Source organism: Prorops nasuta, unplaced genomic scaffold, assembly GCF_024137725.1.
Source record: "Prorops nasuta isolate Cenicafe-Biocafe unplaced genomic scaffold, Cenicafe_Pnas_1.2 PNAS00033, whole genome shotgun sequence".
Lineage (NCBI taxonomy): Eukaryota > Metazoa > Arthropoda > Insecta > Hymenoptera > Bethylidae > Prorops > Prorops nasuta.
The window spans coordinates 2,602,871-2,628,984 of record NW_027116830.1 but is presented as its reverse complement, the minus strand read 5'-3'; the positions used below and the strand labels follow the sequence as shown (position 1 = coordinate 2,628,984).

Here is a 26,114-nt window from a genome sequence, read left to right as displayed (position 1 = left end):
AAAACGATCGGTGCGTATAGTGTTAAAAGACTCAGCGAACGGTTCGTTATATATGTTATATTCAAGTTTGATTCAAGGAATTCGCTTTCTTTTTTTTTTTTTTATCTGACTAACATCAAATAAAAGATCAAAGTTCACTTCGAGTAATTTCGTTGAGCATGATGAACGTACGAGCTGGATTAGTATGAAGAAAGTAGACTGATAAAATACATATATATAGAGTTATATAAAAATAAAGGTAATAGTTGTACAATAAAAGATTTGTATTATCCACGAGCAAAAATGACATTTTCTCAATATTATTCTTATATGCTATCACAACAATTGGTGCGCGCGATAATTTATACACATTACTGCCCCATTTACCTTTAAAGTAAAATTACACACACAAACTTTAAAAACAATTGTTCATACCTATAAGTACGCTAAATTAAGACATGCTTTTAGTATGATCTAGCTGTTGTTGCTGTCCTTAAACTGTAATACACACTACTAAGCCTATACTTGTTTTAATCGAAATGCCATCTTATTCAAATTTTTCCATTAAAATTAGGATATATTTTATCGCCTTAGATATTAATCGAATAGGCGATAATCTGTAACCTTTGTATCACGTAAAACTAACTACGCAAATGATATAAAATGCTAGAGAAAATGTTGGCACAACAGTAATATTAAAATAATCTGTCTGCACATATATTTCTAGAGATAATATATATGTAGTTGTAGATGTGCGATGGTTATCGAGTAATTCGATTTTCGAATAAATAGCAATATGAATAATATCTCGCCCACGTGCAGTATATAATAATACTTTTTTTCGTTCAATGAACGTATACGATACATCGAGGTGAGTTTTGAGTACTATGGAGAGGGGAAAAGACCCATACACAGCACAATTGACTAAAAGACACCTAAGGGCTGTCTTAAAGCTACTAGGTGCTCTATGGGGACGATTTCATTTAAATGGAGGCGCGCTCGCATGCACGAATGCATCCGACTTGCGAGAGCAAAACAATTCTTCTCACTGTAATTCCCAAATCATCTCCCATTGTCTTCCAAAACTCGTAGAAACTGTCAATGTTAAGAAGCTTCGAAGCAATCAGTGTATAGCTATAGCACAGCACATTATACTCTGCATGGTTGCTAGATAATTTATGCATCGGCCTTCCTTCCCTTTCGCGACTCCTCCTCCCATGCACAGCAATTACATACTAAACTCTCAACTTGAATTTATTCCAAGGTGCGCGCGCCCTACAGAATTTTAATCACCCGTTAACCTGCTGTCCCGAGGAAACGTCCAACTTTTCTTTCATTCATTCTCACGAAGATTCACCATTTATATATATATATACATATATAAATTCACGTTTCTTTAATCCCTTCTCGTAAAGTTTTCAATGCCATACTGTTCTTTCGTTGAATCACAATGCAAAACTTATCATTTCGACAAACATTCAATTGTGGAAAGAGGCTTTCACATAAATTTCTCTAATGTCATCGCTTCTTAACATGGAGATTTTTTCAGTCTTGCATGTCACTGCTGATTTATAATTATATATGCAGCATGTGCTTTCATTTCTTATTTGAGGAAAATTATTCTCTGCCTTTTTTCCATGCATTATAACTATGCATGGTATCAAGGTTATACCTCTTATTTTATCTAAGGTTTTATTGTGAAATAAGAGTTATAACTCATGTAGAGCGCACTATTCATGAAACCAGTATTCCGCAATACCATTCGTCTATCCCCTTTTCGGATAATAAATCGAAATGATGATTCTACAAAGTTTCTGAACGATACATTGTCGTATGTGAAATGGAAGAATGAATGATGGATATCTGCAGAGGCAAAGACAAATCGAGGAAAATCAATGTTAAATTAATATACCAATATTTATGGAAAACGCGTTAGTAAGACTTTTTTCTCTTTGACTACACTGGGTGAGCTATACGTGTTTAACATATGTACGATAACAGCATTTTGTCTGTATAAATCTGGCATCAGTTTCACTTGACTTTTCTTAATTCACGAATCGCGCGAATAGTGCAGTGACTTACTTAATGTAATCACTCGGAGATAATATATATATAGAACAATTAAGAGTCAGGCAGAGTGTCTGGTGTGAATAAAGAGAGAGTGAGAGGGTTGGGTGGGTGTGATGTATAAAAATAACACAAACGCGACGAGAGCAAACGTATACATGTACGTGTAAACCGAATAAATAAGATGAAGGAGGAATTGAGAAGAGAAGAAGACTACGCTTGATCGAATTGAGAGAAATAGTTGTTTGCGCGCGCGCGCTGTCAAGTTGGAGGAAAATTCACTATTAAACATTATTGTCACTCAACTGTCACTGTGCGTTGATGCACTGTACGTACGGTTTATACATATATAAACCATTTGTACTCGCGTCATTATCTGTACTTGACATTTGAGTAAGTATACATAATGACTAACATCATTGAAGGATGCCATTAGTGAGTTAAGTATAAGTTTACGTCACACAATGACATTAACCTGAGAGTGTAGGGGTAAAAGCATTAGCAAGAGTAAGTATATAGCAGTAAGTAAAAGAGTTTCTATAATTGAAAGTAACGTATAGTACCTCTATATGCGTAATTACGTCAAGTTGCTTGGTGCATGGTACATGCACTGCTTAGGTTGCACAGGTTACCATGCACACACACTCGTTATATAAAGCACACACAAGTGGTCACTGGCCGTTAATTAAATTCTTCCTGCTGCATTACAATCTTCGCGTAATTCTTACATCATTGCGCTGCAGTCCTAATAGATGTGCACGCTATTTATGCGCTTATCAAGTTCACTCTTTATTCCTTTCTAGTTTTCAATCCCGCATCAGTATACACATACATAGTACAGAGTATATATAGAATATTCCTTATAGTGTCTGATATATTAATCGGACTATTCACGTAAATGTTACATGTGCATTGATTACGTTTATGAGGTTATGAAAAAATGGTGGAGCTATAGCTAATTCACATTGCACACATTAGCCATTGATACTTTCACGTATATGTAATATATATGATGTATATATATACATACGATTCTTTTATAATGTTATACAATTAAATTTCCAAGTTTATCAGCAAATATTTAGTTATTTTAACGAAAAATGCATGTGCTCTTTTCGACAAGTTCTCGCCATTTCAACACACATAGGTGGGTGCATGCTGAAATGGAAAATTCACACAAACGCATATATTTCAGGTGTGGAACGTGTTTAACGTCGTTCGTTATCCAGCTCGCTCTCTTAACAATAATATTGTAGGAACGTTTCTTACTATATGTCTGCACCGTTAAATAAATCAACGTTTCTCATAGGTATATGCCATGTACTGTCGAAAATCAATAAAGTGGAGAGTGCTGCTTGCTCGTTAATTAAATCATTGGCGTTCTCCACAGTGCAGCTTTGAGAATTACACTTGAAATTTTTGACTGATAGCTGTCACGAGGTGCGCGAGTGAGTCTCTTTCGAGTGTAATCAATTTTCCGTTATCAACATGCTGACAACATTGCTCGGATCTGCAGCAATCATCTTATACTATTAGTCCTCTAGCTGGAATATGCAAACATTTGCTTTTATCATTAGTTTGTCACTAGTCACTATCCTATTATACTACGCATTCTTTATGTTCAATTTTATTAGCATAAATATCAAACGATGCAGCAGCAAAGCATGTACAAGCAGTTATTTACATTTTTCCGATAATAAAACAAATCGTTTAACATCAACTCGGGTGTCGCATATTCTTGAAAATTTCACCCTGTACATTTTGTACATGCAAGAAATTATATATTTAAGGTATATGAGATAAGTAAACTGTAACTATCTTATACTTCCGTACCATATAGATATATGAAATCTAGAGAGATGTTTGAGAATCAAAATGTAAGGTCAGAAGCCTCCCCCCCTCCCCCCCCCCCCCCACCCCCGGTCGGGGACATGGCAAATCAGCCAAGTCAAATTTGCATAAAAGATGCTCACTTTTATTATGTTTTTAATTCTTTACAGATGACTAGCTCTCATGTATATATATATATATATCGAGGAGACTTATTTCTATTGATTATAGAAATTTAAAGAAAAAAATGCCTTGATTGGAAACTTATCCTTTCTCTTTCTACATTTTCAGAAGGTACATTCGAAAAGTGTGTATCTAAATATATTTACATTTGCAGGATCGCCAAGAAGAAGCGCAGCCACCACGGAGGCAGGCGGGCCTATGCCTCCGCATGAGATCCACTGTCATCTTTATAAATATCCTAATACGCGTGCACCATGAAAACGGAAGAAGGCGCATGTGCGAAACGGTTGATGCTTGCATGATCAAACGAACATTGACACGAACATGTTATGACGAAGAAAAATTGACCTTTCGAATAATGGACCTTTTTTATTGCGACGATAAGTCAATCGGAGCAAGTAAGTTAAAGGTATATACCAATTGTGGTCAACATATTGTTTCAAGCCTCTCTGTCCTGTGATCGAGGAACAGAATTTATTAAATAAAACGGAAGAAGAAATATCTTACCGTGACCATGTGAGAAATAATTTAAAAAATAGATTCCTTCTTACGAATTAGTTTATTTATCAATTGACTCGATCGTAAAACATTAAAATACAGAGCTGATACAAAAGCTTGATGAAGGCACATTTGACGCGTAGATACAAGAATATCACCATGCACGACCGCAGGCCCATTTTCTTAATGAATCTTGCAAGTATATAGAAAGTATAAAGAATTCTTGAAAAAATTAATAAAATTTACATGTAACATTTGAAGAAATGAAAAAGCAACGAAAGACTTGGTTGATTTACTGAAAATGTGAGTAAAGTTGACGGTATAGTCCCTTTCGCTGCTTACAGCGACTAACGTAATATCTCAGCGTTATTTTAAGGTACTTTTACACGCACGTTATATCTTATAGGAATATATCATTGTCAGGCGCGCGCGCGCGCGCGCGCCTGAAAACTTGAACAATGTTGTTTCTCGCGATAGGTTCTCAATATCGCGATCAGCAAAATAATATAATTAAGCTGGTATGCGGCCGATGGAGATGTTGTCAACTTTCGTATATGACTCGCACCGAGCCCTAATCATTCGAAAATGAATGATAAAGTCTGGCATGCACATATGCATCATTGGCTGGCATGGGGCTTCTTTACTTGGTTTTATTGAAATTTTCGCGAAAGCCCCTTCCCTCGAAGTAAGATTTTATCTTAATGTTATTCAGGCTTGCTTGCAAACGGACGTAGTGCGACTTGGTATATTCGGAACGACAAAAAAGTCACCAAGCACCAGCCACGTTCCTCTTCGTACATCTTTTTTATCAATTACAATTCTTTATTCAATATTTCTTGTCCACTATATAGTACTCGTTGTCATACCAAGGCTATTTATTAAGAGAATTTTTAGCATTCTCCTCTTTCACTGCAACAATCGATATGATCCCGCATGTAGTAGCCGTTGTGTTACATGATAAAATTATTGTAACAAGACTATTGTTCTTATAGGAAAAAGAGAGAATGGGTCGGTGTTGGGTTAGAAAAGCTATTAAAGAAATAGCTGCACAATTAACTGAGTGAAATTTTCGGCACATGATAAATTTTGATCAAGATTATAAAAATAACCGTTGATGAAAAACTTGAGATGTGAGGGGTGACACGTGTATCATTTGCAAGAAAGTACAATAAATTATTGACAAAAGATCTCTTTCTTCTTACAATAGATATACATGTAGATTATTATAAAGTTTAAAGTTTCAAACTCGTTTCTAAAGAATGTGTGAATATTGCGAATTAAGCAAGTCTTGCAATTTGACGCAGCTCGCGTGCATGCATGGGTGCGCGTGCGTTACAAGATTTCGTTGCACTATTAAATAATGCTGTGCTTCTTACCTAAATGAAATTGTTTTACACAATTATTTACAGGTTGATGATGAAAAGGTGAAATTTCGATGAATCACTATAGATATTATCTATCACTTGATACATCAGTGTATTATACGTATAGGTATAAAAGATGTTAATCTCTGCTGAAATATATATATATATATATATATATATTTTAACGACAATTGCGGACCTCTCACATTTCACTCTACGTGCATGATATCATTAATTTCTCCAGTAAAACCGCATGATGAAAATACTAACAACCATCGCGATTCATCATCTAATACACATGTTACTCGCACGGTACGCACAAATATAAAGAATGTAAAACCTATACGAATAATGTCCTCGCTCGCTCGCTCGCCTTCGGAAGAATCTTTTTCAGTCCCCCTCGCGCGTTCTCACAGCTGGAATAAAAATAATATCTATATATTGATTGCTATATGCTAAAAGAAAGAAACACACGCCAAGTAGAAATTCTTGTCACTTGCAAGAGATTTCATGGAAGAGATCGGAATCATTCGCGAGTGATGAAATAAAATGAGAGTACTTGATTATATATGTTGAGATGCACTTTGGTGGTCCGCGCCGCGCGGCGGCGGCGGCAAAAACGAACCGTTAGACGGTGGATAAGACGCGCGGTTAATGAGAAAAGGTCGATACGAGACTGCGGGCTGCGAGAGCAGCTAACTCGGCCAACCGTCCTTACCGTTTGCTCGCTCGCTCTCGCATCTTGTCGACTATATACTAAAAGGAACAAGGTCTCCCGCGTAAAAAAAAAAAAAAAATCAACATCAATGTAAATAAACGGTCAAATCCTCTTTCTTCATCTTTCACTCTCCAACTTTCGCACATTATACACAGGGTGTCTCGATATATCACCACGTGGTACGTGTCGCAACACTGCTATAAACCGCAAACATGTACCTATATAGCATTATTTATTTTCATATACTTTATTCTCAAATCAAATGATTTGTTTGAAAAATGCCCAAGGAATTGCAGAAGATAAGATGTGTGCATCAGTGCTCTGATTCTCTGAGACACCCTGTAAATTTCTTGCAATTTCTCTCTCATGAATGAACATATGCGACACACGTAGCAACGCAGTGTTAAAAGAAAAATTTGTTTTCGCTGTATTTTTTCTGACACATTAGCAGCTATGGTAACAGCTGAGATTCGTGCGAGAAAGAAGGCAGGAAGGAAAGGATGAAAAATAGAGAGAGAGGCATATGTGCACACATTTCTGTAATTCTGGAAAATAAATTAACGCGATCCGATGTGAATCCTTTCTTCCTTTACGTTATTTACAATATACTGATTTGCTCGCAGTATAGCAAGGTAACATATGTTACAACTTTACTTGAAGTATGTAGGTTTCAAAATGCAGCTTATGGTGAAAATACCTTAATTCTTATGGAAAATATGCACATTGCAAATTTCTATTCGAATTAACTGCAATAACTTTATTTAATTATATTTTAGTAAAAGCATGATATTCATTAAAAAATGAAGAGAGAAAAACTACAGTGGACGCGCGCGCGCGCGCGCATTCGTACTTTTCATTAATGACACAAATCAAGGGTTAATTATTTTTTATTAAAGCGTCAATAGTCCAATGGGATTGATTGAAAGGAACGCGATATGCTAGAAATAAAATAGGAAATTTTAAATATCTAGCGCATAGAAATATATAGATAGATCCGACGTGCTGCTGCGCTCTCCGTAGACAGAATTGATCGAGCAATTATGATAATGATAAATTAGAGTGAGCGCGAATACAGAAAAAATTGAAAGAAATAAAGATTGCACAATTTTGAAGGAGGAACGAAGCGATGAAAGTAAGCCAGCTGCCAGGCCGGGCCGAGAGGAGAGGCTGCGTTCTGTAGTATGTACATACGCGCGTACGCCGCTTTTCGCCACAGACTTTATTCCATATATATATGTTGTGTGCGTCTGACCTTCAGTCTTCTACTTTCTCATTATTTCCTGACGCGATGCTAGGTCGTCTTATTAATGTCAACTGAGATTTATATATATATATATATGTAAAAAAAAGGAAAGAAACAAAATATAACACACACACACACGGGGCACCTTTTTACGCAAAAATTGGAACATGCAAATGAAAGAAAAAAACATGACAAATGCGTGAGAGCAACGGAGGGAGAGGGGGGGGGGGGGGAGAGAGAAAGAGAGAGAGGATAACCGAGAGCGCGTCGGTCGTCCTACTTTCCAATTTACGTAGATAATTACAAATCAGAAAGCTCGAATCTATATACCGCTTTATATTACACTTGAATACTTTCGAATTGTAGTGCGGAATGTGCAAAAATATCTTAAAGCTAATCAACAGAGATTGCAAACTCAGTGCATGTACTTTTCATTCGTATATATATATATAAAAGTTTGCAATCTAGACACACACACGTCGGGATATATAACGCGCTCGCGCGCGATCAACTAACAATAGTCTACATGTTGTTATTAAACGCAAATTGCTGATTTATATATATATATATATATATATGTTTGCGAGAGTTAACCTCACATATCGAATAAATGTTAAAATAGTTCAATTGAATGAATTAAAATTTATATTTCTAGTGTAGAGAAATAAAAAATTTACAGGAGCATTCCGAAGGACTGCAGATAAGAATAACGCATGTGTGCTACTTATCCCTATTATACGCCTTGCGTTTACATAGATTCCATGTTCAAACAGTTAAATCCGCAACTAATTAAAATAATCGCACGAAAAAGAACACGAAAAAGCCTTGTATATATATATATATATATATACAGAGAATTGGAGTAGAAAAAATCATAGAAAAGAATTAATTGATAATGCAGATACGTACACCTATATATAAATATAACGGAACTATTTATTTGTATTCCTCTAAACGGACCATAATACTTATTAGTCTTTTTTCTGTGCATTCTCCATTTCCTTTTTATTTTTCGTTCCAAGTCTGTTCTGCCAAACGATAATTATCGATTTCGCAATTGATGCAAATTCATCTCGCGAAAAATATTTCACGAATAATGGAATAAAATTATAAAACGATACAGTGTGTGTTTTGAATTGCTCTTATGAGAGTTGCTACTATACAAAAGTATCAAGTACAAATCTTTTTACTTACAACCACACACACACACACATCCTTCATACGCTTATTTTTATCTTACTAAAATATTGTCTGTACCGTACATGAAATCTTAAGTATGTCGAACACATAAAACAAATCGTACATGCAGAGGTTTTTCATCAAGTATAATAATCAAAATAGAAAATTACATTAATACTGAACATGTCGTTAGATTTATAAGGAGAACTCACTAATATAAACTTTCTCTTTTAATTAATCACATATTAATAAAATTATCACACAACTCTGTGAGGATTGTAAAGGAAAGAAAAGGTAAAGGGGGAACGCGCGCGCGCGCGCGCGCGCACGCGTACATATATGCCGCGTTGTGAGCAGCAGCCCCCTTCATCGACACTTGGCAATTGTATAAAAGCGAACAATTGCGGAAAGTGTATAGAAAATTTGGTAAAAATTTGTTCAATTGTCACAGAGCACATCCTTGATAAAAATTACATCTATAGGGTAAAACCGGTACGCTTATGAGTAAGCGAATATTACGTAAAAATCAGATGTAATTATAAATTTGAATGAAAATTAATTTTTTAATCCTATAATGTAAATACATAATTTGATGTGTGTGTGTGTGTGACATCGAGGCGAGATGTTCCAGCTATGGTAAGCGAGCGAGCAGCACGACTGAGGGGAAATAAGAGTAACGTCGCGAGTGGGAGAGAGCGAAATAATTCCAAGGTGTGTGCAATTATATCAATATGAATGCGATGAAAAGAGTGACTATTTGTAAGCATTGCAGCGAGATATATGTATAAACGTATGCGAGATGAATACAATTAAAGTCACTGATCCATCCGTTGCACGCGCACACGCGCAAGATATCAAATAGTATTAATCGTATTTAACAATCAAGGTTTACTTCACCATCTTCGTTGACCGACGATTAATTAGATTTTATACTCGATGATGAGGGAGGGAAGCAGCAGAATCAAGTGCATACAAAGTGTTTCCACACATGATCCGCGAATTCTATCATTCATTTCGAAGCATCGTTCGAACAAACGAATCATCTAAAAATTTTAAAACGTTGCTATTGTTTTTAACGACGACATGGGCAGATACACACTTATCATTAAAAATACGTACCCTAAAGTATATAGACGTAAGAACACGCGTGTGTTTATTTGTCCAAGTATATATATATATATATATATATACAAATATATAATATGTATATAGTAATCGATATTAAATCGAGATTGAAAAAGCGGGCAGAAAGGAAGGCACTTGAATCCTCTCTTTCTCAGCCCCCTCCTCCCCCTCCCCCCATTTATCGTTATTCCCCTGTTAACCATTATCTCGTTGCAGTACACTTTCGCTATGAGAGGTAGGTGAGACGATGACAGCACGTGGACAGACGGACAGATTGAGCCGTTTGAGGCACCAAGCACTGAAATGTTTGCTATACGATGACAAAATTAAGTGTTCTGTGCGTTTTCTTTAAATTTTATTTCAACTAAAATAAATGGTTGGGGATTTGGCAAAAGTGAATTTTAAGTTTGTAAAGAAAATGGAGGACTATATATATATATATATATATATATATATAGAAAAATGGAAGAGGAATGCTCTTTTACTCGATAGGCTATGGGATCGTTTATATACGTATATGTATATATAGTCCATAGAGCCACATCCAAAGGCCCCAAAAACAACTAAGCATCTCTTGAAAGTATCAAATTGACCTTTGAACATGACACGTTCATGGTCACACGAAGGTCTCCTTAATTCTTCTAAACGGTAACTCCAAGAGCTATAGGGTCAAGAGCGATCCAAAAGACTGTTATATAAATGTACCATTTAAATCAGTTATTTACGATATATGTCATTTTAAAGCTGTCCATGGATGTGTCCAGTACGAAATCTAATAGGCTTTTTTAAAAATATCTTCGATAGGAGAAATATCCTCGAGAGAATTAACCTTGGAACGCTCCACCACCAAGTGTATATCCTCGCGCGTCTAGCGAACCTCTACTGCACGAGAGTACCTCCTGAAAATCGTATACTATCGGGAAATGTACGCGGTTCTTCAGTATATGTATACGTGCACTCACGACCTTTCGAAAGACGAAACGCACATTTAAATATCTCGGAAAAGTTCAAGTTCAAGGTTATACATTTGTTCAGCTGTACCTCCCGAAGCTCCATATAGCCTTTACCGCGCCGCGGTATAATGTAAGGATTATTGTCGAGACATTATTGTGACCAAAAGCTCTTGCATGGGAAGCATCGTACAAACTATAAGCAAAAACGGAATTAGTTGAACAAAGAAATGTAATAATTTATGGCTTTTGAAAGTTGTATACGGGCTAATAGAGAATTCATCCGTTTAAGCTAACATTTTTCCATCAAGGGACGCGCCAGCTGTAATAAGCTGCAAAAATCCATTTCTTTCTTTAATAAATATGGCTGGTATATAGCCGTACACGTTTTTCACAATACCGCTCTTTTCCGAATTGGCGCGACGCATATCAAAGGTAATACAAGTCCCTTATATATAGATGAACGTCAAATTAAAAATATTTTACGAATTAATATTTAGTAATCTGTTTTAAGAATGAAGAAAAAATGGTGAAAATTAGACTTTATTCTTCACAATTGATATACTTATGTTTGGACTGTCATTTTTTTTTTTTTTTTTTGTTTTTTTCAATCAGACGAGGTTCATGTCCAGAGGGGAAATTGATTAGGATTGTAGTAAAAGAGAGAAACATGCATTTTTGGCCTTTCAGGGAAGCTACGCGTTACGCCGTCGGAGAATTTCATTCGTTAAAGTTAAATAACGTTTTTCGTAACTCAATTGAAGAAGAAAGATATGATGATCCTTTTGAGAATACATGCAATCAACAGAGGAGAAATAAAGAATCGATTATATATTCCATTAGCCGGCTGGACAAAAAATCCCAAAATCTGCCATTTTTTCGTACCGCCAGTGTTTTACACGAAGCTCCCTCGTCTCGTACTACGTAGCAACGCAAAAGTATATATAATACGTATAGTACTTACCCCGGGTAGAATGAAGTAAAAGAAAGCGAAGAGAGATGGCAGATATATTTCCAACGGTTTCCACCATGGAACAAGATTATTGGACCGTGAAAGCGCGTTTAAAGTTTGATATCCGTCAGTTACTTTGACCGTGATTCATGGTCGCGAACGCGCAGCAATAGCGAAGCTAGAGGCTTTTCTCAGAAATCGGCAAAGTGCGTTACAGAGCAGCAAACCAATAGTTTCAGCTGTGAAACTTGTACGCGCGAGCTCTCTATCGATTTTATTATATACAGTATTGCAAAGCAACGACCAGCATATGTCACGATTGTAACACCAATCGATAATAATAAACCTAAGCGTGAAAGCGTCAACGTAGCGCGAAAGTACGAAGAGTATACACGCACACATATAGAAATGTCTCGAAACTGGTTTATACGCCAAGTAGAGTTATATTCTCTCGTTTTGCAGAAAGTCGAGTGTTATTATAGCGCGCGCAAACCTAAGAGAAAAACTGTGTTGACATATGTACTGCGAGTACTGCAACATAAGCCGAGATAAATTGCATGGGGCGTTCGACGAGAAGCCGCAACTGAATTTAATCGAAAGATATATCGGATATAAGTGTTAATTTAGCATGACGCACTGCTCTTCGTTGCTCATTTTATATAAATATATATATATATATATATACTGTATATCGAGGTGCGTAGTATCGTGCACGTGCGCGTATACAGCAAACACAGCTAGTTTAAACGCGAGATTCGAATTGAAGCGGATTTAATGGAGAGATACGTGGAAGAGACCGACGGACGCGTAAGGTTTGATTTCATTTGACGTACACTCCGTCGTCCACTTGTGCGGTACTGACTGAGTGCCGTCCGAGTGCTGACGGCCGAGAGAGGTGTGTATCCTGCATGTGCCTATATGTACACACACACAGCCAGCTTTGCTAGTTTAGTCGATTGAGTTCGGGTTGGCCGGCACTCGGCACACTCGCCAGATCCCCCCGTCTTTCTTCCTTTCGTGCACGCAATAGACATGGAGGACGCGACCACCAACCGTCCGTCACGCGCGAAACGTCATAACCTCACAACGGACAATGAACACACTTTTCCAACTGAAACGGCGCGCGCGCGTTCGCCCACCACCACTCCCCCCCCCCAGCATCGTTGTCGACGACGTCGAACACTGTGGCGTGGTGACCGCCGGTGCGTTTGCGCGCGACTTCCTCCTCCGCTTCCTTTCCCCTCTCTTCGCATGCGCACTCAGGTTTTTCCGAAATAAACGCACGTGTTTCCACGCTCCCCCCACTAAGGCCGGTATTCATAATCGTTGCTTATACATTAAAACCGACTTTTAAGCATAGGTTATCTTTTTCTATTACTGTTAGGTGAAAGAGGACAATCGATACTTTAAGTCAGACTTAAATATAAGCAACGACTATGAGAATACCTGCCTAATACTCTTTGTTCCCTCCCCCCCCCCCCCCCCCACCCCCCCTCCTCTTTTCTTGATCCTATACGCATGTGTGCGCGGTTATATCTTTAACAATGCAGTTTCACGTGGTTTTATAATCGACTTTTGCGATATTTCCCTCGACACTGATCTTTCGTTTAATTGTTTACCTATGAAAAAGAAATTTTAGGTTAATCGATATTCTTCTATCCTGCGCGCGTTAAAATTCTCTTCTTGTTTACGCCTACCTCGCATGCGTAGTTTCTTTTTCTTTTCATCCATTATTCTGTTTACTGGTAAAAACTAGATGACCCACTTGAATCTATGACCTCGATTAACCTGCAGAAAAAGCAAGATGGAGAAGAAAGTCTTGAACCCCAAAAAGTTGCGTGGCTTCAAAGGGGATATAGCGATGCACCTATAATTGGTTTGACCTCGAGCAGTCACCCGAAGGGTACCCGATCGAAGGTTGCCTTGATTTTTTCAATTCGAACACCCTATACATTATATATATTGCATATTTTTTTAATTCATTCAATCGCGAGGGCTCTTTTTAACACTCGCTATCAATGGGCCACGTTAGATGAAGGTGTTGCGCGTTTACGAGATATATATATATGTATTTGAAATTCTAAACAGAGATGTGTGTGGGTTTGGCTCAAGTGGTTGTGTGTGTGCGCGAACCCTCCACACATACAAACGCGCGCGTATTTTCGCTCACATTTACCTCTAATTTCAAATTCAAATATCTTATGTAAACGCTTGAATTATATAGCACATTGTGTATATTTAGTTTTTCGGAAAAGTCTAGAAAATACAAGCATAAATATATGTATTGGTAGCACTCTTCAATTAAATGGTAGAGTCGAGTGGAGCCAATGCTTCCCAATTCCCATATACACATTGTATGCTTCCACTATACTTTTTTCATCTCGAGTTTTTTTCTCGCTGCGCCTACGTATGTACATATATACACATAGGGCTACACGTGTGACATTTTAAGAAAACGTATACGACAATAATAATTCTTCAATAAAATATTGTTTGCAAGCATGGCTCAACCGCTATGTATATATATATATATATATATATATACACACACATTTATGCGCGCACTCTCGGAAAGTGTGTATAATTTCAAAAATTGAAATATATCTGGCGCGAATGATCGAATGAAATGACAAGTTACCAAATAGCACAAATATTCCTAGGACATACTTGGTACAATCCAAGGCCATCCAAAGAAACGTCTACGGCTATATAGTGGACGTATAGCAATAAGCTAGAGTGTACATAGCCTATACATTGTGTGTATGTGTTATTAGGATTTATTGAGACTTTTGAAAAGCTCTTGTGAGAGATTGGCTAAAAGAATGTATAAAAATATGTGTAAGTTGTTAAATTTAAGAAAAAATCAAAGTGACCTTCTTCAAATGACTTTTAAAGGTCGTCAAAGTAATGCTGTTATCCGACGTGACACGCCCTCTAGCTGAAAAACCTTTATTTGAAATGTTTCACGAAAAACTCTCCTGCCTCCTCCTCCTCCTCCTCCTCCTCCTCCTTTCTCAGCCTGTAAAAATTGGAAAACACGTCGTGTATGTACATACTGCACATATCGAACTGCTTTGTTAGCATAGCCGCGGTGTCATAGAAAATCTATATATTGAAGAGTATATGCGTCTCTTATCAATTTTCCATAATTAATGCCTTTATAAGCTTCTATTAAAGATTATCACGACTATTATTATTACTATGATTTTCAAAGACGCATTAGTTTTTCTTATAGAGCGATCGGCATCGTTAGTTGAGATCACCTAGTTTATTAATAGCATATCGTTGCTCTCTCGGAGAAAAATAAGGTCCTTTGAAGGCAATCACTTTGGTGGCGGTGGCTCAAAACAGCAAGACTGTGTTATTCTCAAATCATAATCGATAAAATGCAACAACAGCTTTCGTAAAGTACACATGTATCATTGTACATCGATGTACGATATTTCTAAAGCTGTCGAATCAAGCAACTTTTTATATAACTGATAAATTATTTTTGTTATCGGTAATTATCGTTAATTACTCCCCATTTGCCAATAAGTGCATGTTAATTGCGCCGAGGCACGAAACTCTGATATTTCAATTGGAATAAATAATTCCCGAGTATATTTTAGCGAGTACCGATCTGTGCTGGTTGTGCCATCTAGCGGTGCACTCGTGAATTAAAGATGTAACTTCTCTGATGGGATTAACACTGTCGGTAATAAAGTGTGTAATGGCGCGCGCGGCGGCGGCGGCAGTTGCTGCTCTGTGGTGCTGTTGTTGTTGTGTTGTTGAACAACATGAAACTCCTCCTATTATTAATAGATGGCTGCTTCCACAGACCTAATTTTAACAACTAGATTTGTACTTTTAAACAATTTATATCTACAAACATGGAGCTGTGCAAACTTGACATGAAAACCTTAGGAAAATTGAAATTATTAAAAATTTGACGTCATCTTTTTGTGTGTGTCAACTTTTCCATTTCTATTCGTATATATATATATATATATATTAAAAATCATTGTGAATTTTCATTCTTTTCTTTTTTTAATAAAAATGATGGGTATTATAGAGATTTGTGAATTATATTTTCCGAGAGTTCTAAAAAGTGTATTTTACAGGGAGGAGAATTGTACATTATCATTGCTCGATTCATTTATTTAATAATAATTATCGTACAGGCAGAATAAGAGAAATTTTAAGACTACTGGCTACTCCATTTCTATTAGCTGCTCTATTACAAAACAACTGTAGAATTATTGCAAGTTGTGCATATAGCAATGGGACAAAATGCAGCTGCAGCCTGTCGGTATATAATTAGACAGAAATTTGTCCGATATTTACAATAATAATTGTTAAATACTGCTCTTCCAACGCTTCTTCTGGTATATGAATTTTCCTATGCATGTTAATAATACAGAAAATAAAGATTTACAATACGTGTGTATCAACAATATTCAACGCGTCGTTAATATATAATTATAGGTTCCTTTGTTTTTTTTTTTTTGTTTTTTTTTTTTCTTAACGAACAGCAAGATTTTTGGCTATTATTTTCAGCTCCTTCCTGGAGATTTTTCCTGATGGAGTGTGAGGAAGATTATCGAGAAATCTAACACCCCCACGAAGTTGATTGGTATCACTGAGACGTGCAGCGACTAGATCCTTCAGCTCTTTTTCAGCCACCTGTATATTTTTTAATCAATGCTATTTCAACGTAATAAACGTGGTTGTTGTACGATTCTTATAAGAAAAAAGAGGGAGAGAGTGGATGTTTTAAAATGTATCTCTCCCTTCTCCTACATCTTATATTGGAAGAAAAAGAAGGTAAAGGGCTGCTCTGTGTAGGCCGGATCATGAAACGCAGTAGTGAGCGGCAGAAAGAGATATAGGTATAGAGAGAACACGTGTATGAAAGTGACATATTATAATATTGAACTCTCTTACAGTTGCTCCCTGAATCCTGGAGACGAAAGCTAATGGATGTTCGTCGTCGGTAGGGTGGGGAAGCCCGACTACCGCTGCTTCCTTCACCGATCGATGACTCTGCAACACAGCTTCTATTTCAACCGGTGACACTTGGTAGCCTCGATATTTTATCAGCTCTTTTAACCTGTCCACAATGTATAATTCACCGTGCTTGTCGTAGTAGCCCAAATCTCCGGTATGCAACCATCCTGCGGAAGATGGAGAGAAAGTGACTCAGCACACGTATACATTTACAGATCGCGGTATGACCGTTCGTATATACGTTTCTTTGAAAAAAGAGAAGAAGCATTTTTCGAGGGGAAGAAAATCCGACATATCTATCTCCAATGGCATTCCTCGAGCAATATCTATATCGATGCGCGAAGCTCGTGGCAAGAAAGTTAACTTTGATTCTCTATACTGCTGCAGAGGCTACCTAATTTACGTAAAGCGAAATTACTTATTCAACTGTCAAGAGTTGACATTTAGAACATTCTACGTATCTCCTGCATGCTGCAGTATAGCGGTATTTTAATCGAAAGCAGTGGGGTGCAGGGGACATGTATATGTATACGGAAGAGAAGTCGTACCTTCGTTATCAATTGCCTCTTTTGTAGCCTGTGGATTGTTGTAGTACCCAGGGGTCATTGTAATTGTTTTAACCTGTATTTCCCCTATCTGATCAGGTCCTACAACTTTTCCTGTACTCACGTCAACCACCTTTAATGACACATTCTTAAAAACGGTACCACAGGAGCCTGGATTGTGACACGTCTTCTGCGCAGTTATTATACCACCCACTTCTGTCATCCCTATGAAGCAAATGGCCGGAATTTCTCTGTGTTCGTTGCAACAATATCTCTGGTTAAGGTATACTTATATCGTTAAACTGCAGATTTTTCTGCAGATAAAGCATTTTTTACATCAAGACTTTTTTTTTAATCGGCTTGCGACCGAGACAATATTTCTATACAAACCGATGCAGCTCTTTACGTTAAAAGAATGGATTTATCAAACTTTGACAGATTATTGTTAGACCCAATAAGATATTTTATCATTTTAAAATTTGTGTGTGTGTGTGTGTGCATAAAAATCTGCCATCTATCGATGCATGATTATAATGAAACTAAAGAATATCTGAAAATTATACTTTAGAGTTTTATGACATTTTTTATCCGTGTGTAGGTGTACTCTGAATTGCAATAGAAGCTTATGATTATTATATAGAGGTGATTGCGAGAACGAACTATCGGAGAGGATCTCTTGTTGCACAAATAATGATTATGGATCTTAGGAATATTTACCGTAGCCTTGTAAAATTTTCGTGTGGGGTAATGCCTGTTTTAATCCTATGTGAGATTCTCTTTGCAAAATGGCACCTCCGACGAACACTGTATTCAGACTCGACAGATTGTATTTGTTCAGCATTCCTGACTTTAAAAGTCGATTTGCCATACTGGTACCCACAAACAGCCAAGTTACCTAATAGAAAAGAAAAGAAAATGTTGGTCGAATAGGGTGGCACTGCAGGGGCGCTTATAAAGCTTTTAACCCGATACGCATGCACTAAAATATATATGGTATGTATGTATATATACGCGTACCTTGTACTTGTCGATAAGCTTGCAGGTAATTTCTTCGTCGAACACTGGATAAGCGATACGTTTGGTGGCCGTAACGATGGACTGATAGATGAGGAGGATCCCCGTGATCCAATAAACCGATGAAAACCACAGTGGAGTCTCGTTGGTCAAGTTCAGTCCATCCTTCGATTCGACGTGGTGGAATAAGGCCAAATGTGAGATCTGTGTACCTTTTGGCATCCCTGTCGTACCGGAGGAAAAAAGAATTCCAGCTGCGCTCCTTGAATCGTTCACCGGCGTGCACCGGAACTCATCCAGATTCTCCCCTGCACTTTCATTCTCCAGTATCTTCTCGAACGAATCCAATCCGGGATACTCTCCTCCCATTACGATAATTTTTAAATTATAATTCTCGATCTTTGTTGCTTCTTCGATCATTTGAATCACCCCTTCGTGAGCAAATATGATTTTTGGTTGGGCTACTTTCAAGAAGTGTCGAGCACTGTCTACACATATATAGAGAAAATATTCACAAATTACTTTCATCTCGTATACTCCCCCACCGTAGCCAAGTAACGCGTCATGCATGGACAACATTTGACGCATGGAGTACAAACACAGATATAAATATTGTGTCTAATAGAGCGCGCGCGCGCGCGCGCTTCTGCAAATTGTTCTATGCATGCATGCATGCGTATACCTACCTCTCTCGCAATTTTCGACAAATTCGATTATAACTATGTATAGAGATATAATAATTCAATTATATTTGAAATGAAAGAGAGGATAACTGACTGGTATTTAAATTAGGATCCCACGAATTAAAGATTGCTGCTATCATATTGGCCGCAACGCATGGTGCATAAGATTCGAGAGTGTTGTAGACGCAAATACTGATAACATCTCCTGCTTGAATCCCTTGCTTCTTTAACCAGAGTGCACACTTCAACACTCGATCTCTCATCTCTCGTAAAGTCTCTTCCTTTCCGGTACGTCCGTCTACCTGTATTAATCGAAAAGACACATGTGTATATCATACATCGATATATTTCAAGCGTATCATATCTACAACATACGCGTGCGTACGTACATACGAGACCTACCCGGGCCAAACGATACTCTCGAAATAATCGTAACAATGACTTTGCAACTTTTTATTTACAATAAATCATAAATACACGTACCTGCCCCAAGCAATTCGGTTTAGCATTGAAACTCTCCAACAATAGATCACCAATGCCACTGTATTTACTCTCGAATGATTCCATTTTTCCAAAAAGTACGTCATCTTTGACAGTAAAATTATTCTGAATAAAGAAACATCGCTTGAATTATTATTACTAATTAGAACAAAGATTGGCTAGCTTTGTAATCATTGCGCGTGTATACGTGTACGCGCAGCACACAGAGATATCAACAACTTTTATATATATATATATTAGGGTGGTCGTAACAAAAAAAATTTTTTGACTGATCCCCAAAAACCACTAGTATTTCATGAGAAACTACAGGTGGTTGAAACCTGTGGCCTCAGATAAATGATAGAATACACGTGGCTCAATGCGATCAAATATAATTTTCGAAGAATTTTACAGTTTTTCGCTGATAACTCATGAAATATTCGATTCTATGAAAAAATGCATATAACCTTTTCTCTGCAGAATTAAATTCTACATAATAAAGGTTCTATACATTTTTCTTCTAGAATGCATACTAATGGAGATATTGCTGAAAAATCGAGATCCTCTTTTTCCTTTAATATTTACACATTATATTATGATATGTTTATATGAATAATTATTTTTAGTTTACCGTACAATTAACATATTTTATTAAATTAAGAGAAATAAAATGTGTAACTAAACAGCGAAATAAGAATAACTACTCATATGAGCATATGTCAATATAATGTGTAAATATTAAAGGAAAAAGAGGATCTCGATTTTTCAGCAATATCTCCATTAGTATGCATTCTAGAAGAAAAATGTATAGAACCTTTATTATGTAGAATTTAATTCTTCGGAGAAAAGGTTATATGCATCTTTTCATAGAATCGAATATTTCATGAGTTATCAGCGAAAAACTGTAAAATTCTTCGAAAATTGTATTTGATCGCAATGAGCCACGTGTTTCCATCATTTGTCAGGACACAGGTTTCAACCACCTGTAGTTTCTCATCAAATACTAGTGGTTTATTAAGGATCCGTCAAAAATTTTTTTTTTTAACGACCACCCTAATATATATATATATATACAATAGGCCTCATTTGTCGAATGCTTTTCAACACGATAGATATGCACATCGCAACATCTGTATTTATGTGTATATATATATATATATAACCATAAATACATCGGACAGATTAAATTATTGCACACGACTCTATTTGAAGCCTCTTTCACCGCTAATTCCATTGAAATTAGTATTATGTCAATTTTTGACATGTTTAACAATTGATCAAAATGTAAACGCGCGCGTTTTCTTATTTCTGCATATACTTTAGGACTTTTGAGAAGAATGTTGTTGCATCTTGCATGATTAAATAAAGGTGCTGAAATTTGTTTAACCTTCGTAAGAAATACATGGAAAGAAAGATATGCGTAAGCTTGAAGAAGAAGCGAGAGGCCTCCGGACTACTTTGGAACAAGTGTAAATTTACAAGTATTCGCCGGGTTGATTGAGAAAGAAAGACTGGATATTTTTTAAACCCTGCAAATAGGACGTTCTACGTTACTTTATAACGATTATTTCTCTACTTGGGTGTGTGATTCAACAAAATCAATAATTTGATAATAATATCTGTGAGAAAACGAGAATGTTTAAAATCGAAAGTGACTATCAGGCCTAATTTGTACGATAAAGGTTTGTATAAAAAATATCTGAGATTTTCAGTTTGCCAATTTATTATTACGACAGCTAGTACGTATAAAGCTGTTGGAGAAAATTATGTTGGGAAGGAGTCAGAGCCCTATCTCCTGCATCTATTGGAAATGAAATGGAAACGGTTTAATGACTGCGGCACCCGGAGCGAAAAGGTTTTTTTTTTTTTTTTTTTTTCGAAAATTTCCTTTTAAAATTCAACAACCGCGACACTCTCTCCATAACATTTATATCTACAGGGTCTTTTCCTAACAGCGGGACATAGGATTGTGTTATTTGACTATAGCATTGAAGCACTTACTATACATTAACATAATTAATGAAAGCGTAGTTAGTTAAGCTTTAATGGTTACTTTAGTTTAATTGCTTCTATTATTCATTATAAATATCATTTTAATTAAATAATCTTGGTGACTACGTTTAATACTTAAATTAAACGGAAAATAGTAATTTTACTATAGTAAAAAGTACTATAGTCAAATAACACGAAATCTCATATGTCCCGCCGTTAGGAAAAGACCCATATATGTCTGCGCGATATTCCGGCCTTTTTAAAAGTTGATTTTATTTCATTCCAATTATGCGAGTAAATTATTATTACCAGCACAGTTATTGTATGGCAAACTTTTATTACTTTTTAATGTAAATAACACGATTGCTTTTATACAAAATTATTCATATGCATTTGTAAAACATTCCGTATCTCAATTGTACGATAATTATCAACTATATAATTGTTACATGCGTCCAAGCATATAATATTCAAATGTTGCATTATCCGACAATTAAATTATACAACCTTAAACATATCATGGTCTCTCGAGACCGTATGTGAGAGGTTTGATAGAATGCAAAGTCATCTCCATGCAATAACAAGATTGATCCTAATGATGACGTAAAGATGAGACTGAGCTTCTCGTTACGAAAATAACCAATTTTCCTGCCGGCCATAACATGTCATACTCGAAATTTAACAATTATTGCAAGTTACGAATCCCACGAGGTTTTTAAATAATAGCAAATCATTTTGTTCAACGTGATGGATAATCCTATGATAATTTATAAAATACATCCAATTATCCTCTTTTCCGTATTTCATGCAAAAAAAAAGTTGTTTTTATTTGTTTACATTTATTGAACAGTGTGTGTGTGTGTGTGTGTGTGTGCTGCTATTAAATCGTCATTAAATGGGACTCGCGAGCCTCCATTGCCTGTCGCGAGTGATCCAACTATGAAATCGCTATCATTAATGACAACTAATTAAACATTATCGTTCTTTCAAAACATTTTTCTCAATTTATTGTAAATAATCCAACTATATATATATATATATATATATATAGGAGTATAGGTATATACTTTAATGAAATTGAATTTAATTAAAATATATGTTAAAGATTTGAAAATAATTTGATTTAAACTTTCACTCGTCACCTTGTTGGCTGATCCTTGATCAATAGCAACCATCTTCACTTTTCAGAGCAGTCGTATAATTACTGTTAGTTTAGCGACCGGTACTCGAGAGAGAGAGAGAGAGAGAGAGAGAGTTTTCTCCGCTGTATCGTGGTTGACCTAGGAGGAAAACACTTGAGAACGATCTTTAGCAAACGAGCGTTGGCATGAGACTACAGCAGCGAGAGAGCGAGAATACGGATAGATGATTGTCCGATAATAATATAGTACGTACACTACAGCTTACGCACATGTTATCGCGATAAAACTATGTAATAAACTCGAGTCGACTACTCCCACATTCTCTTGCTCTTTCAAGTTATTTATCACTGGTAGCTATATAGATTATACCCAAACCTCATGATATAATGCCTCGGCTATAGATTTTCATAATTACACGCTGACATGGCTAAAATTCGTCGTGCGTGTCTATATCTTTTCCGTGCCGTTGTAATACCTTGCGTCCTATGAAAATCACGTATAGTCCACGTGTACGTGTGTCTTCTTGTCTCTTGCTCCATCTCCAACACTCTCTCTCTCTCTCTCTCTCTCTCTCACCTATATATTTATAATATTTACTACTCTGTTGTGTAACATGTATATACAAAACAAAAATTTCTTATCACCGGAAATTACTGCTGTCAGGTTGATAAGTATCAATAGTATTAAATGAATGATTGATTCGCGCGCGCGCGCGCGCTTATATTTATGCACGATTGAAAGTGTTTGAGAAAATCGGAAGAAAAGTGTGCTTGCGAGCGAACGAAAAAGCAAGCGTATACAATTAATCGGTTCATGTGTGTTGCAGTACATTCGTAGAGTACTTTAGAGAAAAGTGTAAAAAAAATCCATTTTGTCCCAAGATTTTCAACTATTATTACCTTGGGAGGAAGGAGGGGGGAGGGGCTTTTGTACTCCTCTATAACCTGCGACATTTATTATATATATATATATATATAGGAATTACGTTTCTCTCCTTCATATATGGCTTGAGAGAATAAATGAGAAGAAATTAATGAACAAGAGACTGCACATTATATATACATGTTGAGGATAGTAAATATATATAATACTGTGTTCTCATTATTTTATTTATTGTTTTATCTTGTACCAAGCTCCTGCTTAACAAAAGAGCAGTCAAAGTTTAAGTGCTTTAATAAATACATTTGTAGCATTAACCGACGACGCCTCTCTATAATATTTCATCTTAATATTTATGAAGCAAATAAGAGGAACCTATAAAATGATGTATATCATCTATTAACATGGAAGCTTTTTTACGCAATATACTTATTTCGATAATTTAAAATTTAATTCATTCTTACTATTACGGGCGCACGAGAGAAAAAATAGAAATGCGGAAAATTTGCATGTTCGCTCGAATAATTATAGTATAAGAAAAGATGATTATCTATATGTGAGAGCTTTAGAGTTAAACCCAGTTGCTATCACCGCAATAACACAAAGAAGAGTTGCTGATTTTCCATAAGGATACTTGCTATAGCAAGGGGAAGGAAAAAATCTGTTCTTATTCTTGGTGAATTAAACTAGTGTAAAGAGGATATACGCGCGCGCCGAGTGTCCGATCGCGGCGTCTTCGATGCCAATCTAAAAATCTCGATATAAGAATCAAGAGGCCTCGCGAGGGGAAAATAAATCAAATGAAAAAATGTTTACTTTTAATCGTTAGTATAATGAATGTTTTCATGATTGCAAGAGCTCTTCGATTCGAGGCTTCCCCCATCGTGGTCCGTGCAACAATTCGGTACATCGGCTTTATTTCACCGACCAGGTATATTGTTCAAAGAAACCGCTTGACTGCCACACAATTTGTACAATTAACACATGTTTGATTTAACAGAGGACATTTGTTATCTAGATTTTTTTTTCGGGGGCTCTCTGTGTTGCCCCTTGTGAGCCGGCCGACCGACCGACCGACCGACACCGGCGACATCCTATGCGTATATATACAGAGCGCTTCAACTTTTCACATCAAGTTTCTCATATCAGATTTGGTCAGTATTCATCATCAAGCCCTAATGTATAAGTGTACAACGTTGAATATTACAAATCTGCAACTTGTAGTATTTACAACAGAATGACTTTAAAAATTCTTAAACTTCAATGTGATATAATGAGAAATACACGGGCTTGTAGTTTACTTATTACAATGTGTAATAAACGAGAGTTATAAAAAACATTTTCTCACACTCTACAACTCTATAGATATTTCAAGTCAGTTTCTACCAATTTCATTATGAAATTTAACATGACTCAAATTGCTTTTAAAATAATATAAAAACGGACTCTCTTGTATGTGTGATTAAAAATTTCTTCATTTTTTATCAATTCAATTAATAGGACTAGAGTTAAATCATGTTTAATAATGAAAAAGCCTTAATTTCCATGGGTATAACAAATATTCGATTTTTTCATCATTTCCTTGCATTATAGTTTTCGTTGAAATAGAGAATTGCCAGAGAACATGTTTTTCTCAAAAAGACCATTTAAATTTTTTTAACATTTCTTCTCTCTCGTTCTTGTTTTTCTACAAAACTGTTCAACCGTTGATTTTTCTAAAGAAATGATTCTTATATACCATCTACACGTGTAACCAAATGCGTTTACATTAATTAATATCCCCTTGAATGTTTCCTTCCAATCGTTCTCTTTTGGCAATTTAGGCTCTCTGGCAATTCTACATGTTTGTGGAGAGCGTTCTCCTTCAACAGACTTTGTGGAAACAATATTCTTTCAAATTACGGGGTTAGAACCACTCTCTAAGCCTAAGAGAATAGATACATATTTTTGCAAGTCATTTCCTTAACGGGAAACCATGAAATAAATCTACTTTTCGAAATAAACCGATCGTTCTGTCAGTATGATGCAATTAAAGAGAAAGAATAATATTTTCAAAAAGATAAATCCCTTTCGACGTCTCATTTCATAGAGTGGCCCACCGACGGCAAGCTTACTTACTCAATTTTCATTCAAATTAGAATATAAAGCCTCAGTGTTTCCGCTCTTGTTTTAGTGAAAAACATTTCTATAAATATACACATAGGTTTTTCTTGATATATATATATATATATACCGACTTTTGCGCAAAAGTACGCCTTTTCAACATGAAATGTCATGAAAGATTATCAATACTTATTTATAC

General features: G+C 36.2%; 2 protein-coding genes across 6 annotated transcripts in view; both read right to left on the bottom strand.

Annotated features, from left to right (window-relative positions):
• The window catches only part of LOC136783369 (ATP-binding cassette sub-family G member 1), a 42,176-nt gene extending 29,010 nt beyond the window's left edge, over positions 1 to 13,166 (bottom strand). For both annotated transcript variants that reach the window (XM_066743473.1, XM_066743475.1), the window contains exon 1: positions 12,101 to 13,166. The gene's annotated coding sequence lies outside the window, so the exon portion shown is untranslated. The remainder of the gene's footprint in view (positions 1 to 12,100) is intronic.
• Positions 13,167 to 16,213: 3,047 nt separating this feature from the next.
• LOC136783439 (lysine-specific demethylase 4A-like) overlaps positions 16,214 to 26,114 on the bottom strand; it is a 31,832-nt gene continuing 21,931 nt past the window's right edge. For all 4 annotated transcript variants that reach the window (XM_066743600.1, XM_066743603.1, XM_066743601.1 and 1 more), the window contains 7 exons: positions 19,803 to 19,925; positions 19,414 to 19,621; positions 18,640 to 19,124; positions 18,340 to 18,517; positions 17,626 to 17,847; positions 17,015 to 17,244; positions 16,214 to 16,753 (listed from right to left, as the gene is read on the bottom strand). In XM_066743600.1, the coding sequence (XP_066599697.1) occupies positions 16,592 to 16,753; positions 17,015 to 17,244; positions 17,626 to 17,847; positions 18,340 to 18,517; positions 18,640 to 19,124; positions 19,414 to 19,621; positions 19,803 to 19,925 (1,608 nt within the window). In that variant the 3' untranslated portion in view covers positions 16,214 to 16,591. The remainder of the gene's footprint in view (positions 16,754 to 17,014; positions 17,245 to 17,625; positions 17,848 to 18,339; positions 18,518 to 18,639; positions 19,125 to 19,413; positions 19,622 to 19,802; positions 19,926 to 26,114) is intronic.